At 35.2% G+C, this 5,281-nt stretch overlaps 1 protein-coding gene across 1 annotated transcript; it reads right to left on the minus strand.

Moving 5' to 3' along the window:
- Positions 1-208: 208 nt before the first annotated feature.
- Positions 209-5,181, minus strand: LOC107413802 (uncharacterized). Its single transcript, XM_016021845.4, has 2 exons — positions 4,417-5,181; positions 209-747 (listed from the first exon to the last, which is right to left on the minus strand). The coding sequence occupies exons 1-2, from the start codon at positions 4,812-4,814 to the stop codon at positions 510-512; spliced, it is 636 nt and encodes a 211-aa protein (XP_015877331.2). The 5' UTR covers positions 4,815-5,181; the 3' UTR covers positions 209-509.
- Between the last annotated feature and the right edge of the window lie 100 nt (positions 5,182-5,281).

Consider the following 5,281-nt stretch of genomic DNA (forward strand, 5'->3'; position numbering starts at 1 on the left):
GCTAGCTCGGCTTTGATGAACATTTATCTGCATTGAGTGGGCCATCGATTTCAGGTGGGTTTGGTATTAGTTTCTTGATAAGCTGCAAGTTGGAATTGCTTAAGATTTCTGGTGCTTTGGCTAGAGATTACCCGATCCAGCATCGATCAATAACTTAACTTGAAGAGACATTCAGCTTGTCTATCCAATGCAAATTACAAGAACAGTAGAAACAAAGGCAAGGCCATCATCACATTTAGCGAAAACAAATGCTACAAATCTTATAAAGTTACAATGGCTTGTACGAGATTCAATCAAGAGTAATGAACACATAATTACAGAATTGTCTGCTGAAGCTATGACACTAATATATAAACAATACCGAAGAGAGAGACGGCTAATCGCAAGCAAGTATTGAGACAAAGGGTGAAAAGACAGTACCTTCTTTTTCCCTTTTTTTTTTCATTTAAAAAAAAAAAAAAACACTCAATTGACACTCGAGAAAAATGTAAAACTTTATCATAGGCCTCTCATGAAGGAACATTAAAGTGAAAAAGCCAAGAGATTACAAAGGCAAAGACCATACAAGCTAGCAAGAAATTTAGGAAACGGTGACCCTGCCAGAAGTTTCGGGTCTCTGCTGGGTGAACAGGGGCAGCCGTAACCATTCTTGTGGCATTTTCATTGGCCTCATTCCACTGCTCCATCATCTCAGCTTCATTGACACCAACAACATTTAGTGCAACTGATCCACAGATCTCACAGGTTCTGCAAACCATAAATTTAAAAGGAAGATCAGCAGGATAACACAAACAAAGAGAAGACTCTGGTTAAGTAGTGCGTAATAAGCAACTTGTAAAGGGAACTTGAAAGATTAGTACCACCTTTTTTTATTGCAATACATGGTTACAAGGCAAATAATCACTACTGAAATCAATTCAAGGTTGGAGGGAAAATATTTCTTATTCCTTACACAAGGTAATAAGCAGTTGGAGGTAGCACGTGCCAGTCAGCAAAACATCCTCAATGATCTCTGAAACTTTATTGGAATCAGTAATTTCTATAAAAGCGTCTCATATTTGTTTTTCAAGAAGGTTTGGGTAGGAAGGAATCCAATACTACACTGCCAAAATTGACTATAATATCTGGTTGTTTGTTGAAAGGTTTAATTCTTCACTCATGCTTACATCTTTTGCAAATCCCATTGCTAGTCAGGATGACTTAAAATCAAACTACAATACACATATGCAAACCCAATGAAGGCAAAGACACTTTCAAACAATCTAGAAAGAAATTTCTGGATACAAGAAAACCTTTTAACTAGTTGAGCAAAGTCAGAATTTTTCATTATTGCCAAAAACCTTGCATATTTAACACATTTTCTTTTGGTGACATCTTTCCGTTTGATGGTTAGGTTATGGAAATATACAACATGAAACAGAAGAGTAATTTATGTGGTCTTCGAGATGTTATGCACTTTTCTGCTTCCACGAATACCCTAAAGTGACCATAAGCTCATAGAAGCACTTGCTATTTCATGGACAAAAGAACAAAGAATTCAAGGCTGCAGAAACAATAAATTCATATTGAGTAGAGATTATACATTAATGTATTATGTTGAAAAGCATGATGTTTCCAAGTTCCATGAATTTAACAACTTCTTTCTCTGCAGATAGAGAGCATTTCAAGGTTTGGATGTGTGTGTCGTTAGGTTATTATATATTGATTTATATTAGATTTTTGGTTTCAAAATTTAAATATGAGACTAGCAATTGAATTTCAAACGGTAACAAATTAGCACAGACAAAAAAGAAGCAAGAAAAGTGGCAGTCAGTCGAGGAGAATAGGATGCTTTTCAATTTCAAGTATAGAAAGAATAGGAAGTACAGAAATAAACAAATACTGACTTAGGCCTGAGGAAACCTCTAATTGCCAAGGAGAGTGAGAAAATCAAGAGTCATTTGATAAAACATGACCAAAGCAGAAACTTCTCATGGTAGAACATAGTACAGACAGGAAGCATTACAACTTAACTACTGATACGTTACTTTTCCCAAATTTGTAGCACTTATTTAAAGGCATTGTAATAAAAGCAAAAGATACATAAACAGCATATTATAGATACTCTAAAACTTCACACTTACGATTAATCCAATCCTGAAAGAGATTTGCTTTTAAAAACATCAAAAAGGGGAGGATAAGGAAATGCTAGAAATTGTAAGGAAAGCCAAGTCATTAATAAATAGGATAAGTAAGAAACAGTATTTTGTATAAGTGTATAAAAAACAATAATACAAAATAGGCCTCAGATTGAATGTTTCCATCAACCTGTCACAGCACATAATCAAACACCAACCATAATAGATGAAGAGCTAAAGAGAAAGAAAACTGATTTGGGTGGTTTAACGAAAATTGAGTTTATAAAGGGCCATCACTTTGGTGGGAGTAAGAGCTAGAGAGAAAGAAAACTGATTTGGGTGGTTTAAAAAAAATTGAGTTTATAAAGGGCCATCACTTTGACGGCTCCCACCAATATTGTTGAGGCTTGCAATTCACATAAAGAAAGCACTAGCTTTCAGCATTTTTGCATGAAGTTTCCACATAGCAGAATAGGAACTGTGCACTAGAATTAGAAAAGCCTGAGAATTTCATTATTGCAGGAGAATTGTCCTAGATGAAAGGTACATAACAAAATAAAAAAAGGTTGAGGTCAAGAACCCCATAACAGAGCCCACTAAAGGATGCTTGTTATATAGAGCATGAGCCTGGACCATTTCCCCAAGGGACACTATATTATGAAATGGTAAAAGCACTTGGGATGTCAAAAGTGTGGTATTGGTTCTTGAAAGCAGCATCCTAGAGGAAATAAATACATGATTACTCCAAGAAATTTAAAGGTGTGAGGGCCTAAAATAGGAAAAGGATGCTTGTTAGCAAGAAATAAATATATGCCGTTGAGAAACCTTAGATCATACTTACTGAGGTTTATTTTTAAAAAAATAAAAAATAATTGACATTTTCTGTTTTTTTTTTTTTTTTTCCCCTCTTTAAAAAGGTGGCAAATCCAAAAAAATAATTAAATAAATAAACATATATATATATATAAGAAAAAGAAAAAAAAAATCTACTGAAGGCCAACAATACCAGCTAATAAAGCTGATTTGCCTAAACTTGTTAATGATTTGATTGTTTTCAATATAATAACAGAAAGGACTTATTGAGCCTATGGGATTGATGGTCTTCAACATTATATCATAGTTCTGGTTGCCTCTCTGGTGTTGTGTTGAAATCCTAAGAATAATAGTAACGTATCATAGAGCACCTACAATATACAGGGCAAATACTTAAATTTCCCACTAACATTCCACCGTAGACTTAGGAATTCTAACTGCAACTTTTTTCCTACCCTACTTATCGTGCAGAAAATGACTAGAGTACCACTTCACTTGATCGGTCTTTCTGGATATGACATGGTCTTGGAAAAAGATTCTGTCCTTACTAGACAACATAGAAATTGGGGAAAGAAAGCACCAGACTCCCATGACACGGGCTTTGAAGCTTTAAATATAACATGGAGGAAAGCTGTCCATTATCAAGATAATTTGCATGTGCGATGCTAATCCAATGTTAGCCAACAGAAAACCAGAGTCAGAATGACCTTAGTCAATGCATCATAAGAGAATATCTACAAGAGTTAAGTACTTTGGCTTCAAACAAGAAAGCATACATCACAAAGAGTCAAAAAACAGCCAGCTTGTCTATGAGATAAAAGAGAATTTCCAATGAATAAGAAAGAGGCGATAGGGTAGCTAATGGTTACTATATTTAAGAAGACAACGAATAGGGAAGAATTATTTTCATAGTTGGAAATACATGCAGGGTATGCTTTATCATCTTTTCTGCCTTTTATAATTTGGATTCTCTTTATTTAGTGTGACCCGCTTTAGCTTTTTCTTTACTCCAAAAGTATATGATTTTATTCTAATTTAAGTTCCCATTGTCGTGTTCCTTGCATTATGCACGGTTCCTTTGCCTAAGTTATCCTTAAACAATATTCTGTCGGACTTTGTTCTCAGAATTAATCCAAAAAGAAAAAAAAAAAATGATCTAAAACACTCCAGGAATATTAACAAATTGAGATAATCACAACGTCTAATGAGAGTAAGGAATCATAAAAGATGAAAAACAATTAAGTAATTCCACCATCCCCAGAAAAATCAAATGAATATCACAACAATCACGTCCCTATAGTTTTAACCACCAAATTTCAAATAACTAAAAAATGGGTACTAAAATGTTGCAAAAATGCTAAAGATAGAATATAATCACATCAAAATACGAATTATGACAGAAACCATTATGGACAACGCCAAAAACAAAACAAAATTTTTAACTTTATATATATTTTTTTATTTTTCTCACTTGGATTACACTTACTTGTTACCCTTAATCTGGAACCAAGCCTCAGCACAGTGCTTGTGTGCAGCAGCCAAATCATCCTTGCAAGAACATCCCAACTCAATAGGAATCCCAGATTCATGATTGGTTGTATCCAAAGTCAGATGACAAATCCTACAGTCCCTCTCAACTTTAGCCAAATGTAGCTTAACCTCAGGAACCCCACATTCCAGATCCACCTCTACAGAACACTCTGATACAGAGGATCGCCTCTCCACAATCTCAGTACCTGACTCGCTAGAACTCCTGTGTTCCTCATCCAACCGGTCACCTCCTCTGGCGTCGGAATACCCATCACCGCCGCCAGTAACGGAGCTCCGGCGAGCCCCTTCATCTACATCAACAACAACAACATGGGTTTTGTCTACAGCTGCCATTACCAAGACCCAAGGATAGATTCCACATGTAATGGCTCTGTGAGGTTGAGATCATTAATAATGCTCCCACAGGTTGAAGAAGCTCTGCCGAGTTGCACAAATAACGTGATTTTCTTAGATTTTTAGCAACTCTCGGCCCTATGTTGAAGTAGGTGATCTCTCCCTCTCTCTCTGTCCTTCTTTTGTGTGTCAGTCTCCGGACAGCAACTTGAGGAGAGAGAAAGATAAATAAAAGATCTGCTAAAAAAAAAATTAAACAGTTTTGCAGAATGTAGGAGAAACATAAAGCTTGTTTATTCACTGATATATATATTTATATATATATAGATATTGCATAATATGTAGCTTTTTTTTTTCTTTTTTTTTTATTCTTCTTCTGTAGAAATAAATAAAATATGTACTTAGACATCCGATTATGTGTAAAATATGTATGGCTACTTATCGCTTTTTGGGTTGATGGGCAAGAT

Source organism: Ziziphus jujuba, chromosome 8 (assembly GCF_031755915.1).
Source record: "Ziziphus jujuba cultivar Dongzao chromosome 8, ASM3175591v1".
Classification (NCBI taxonomy): Eukaryota; Viridiplantae; Streptophyta; class Magnoliopsida; order Rosales; family Rhamnaceae; genus Ziziphus; species Ziziphus jujuba.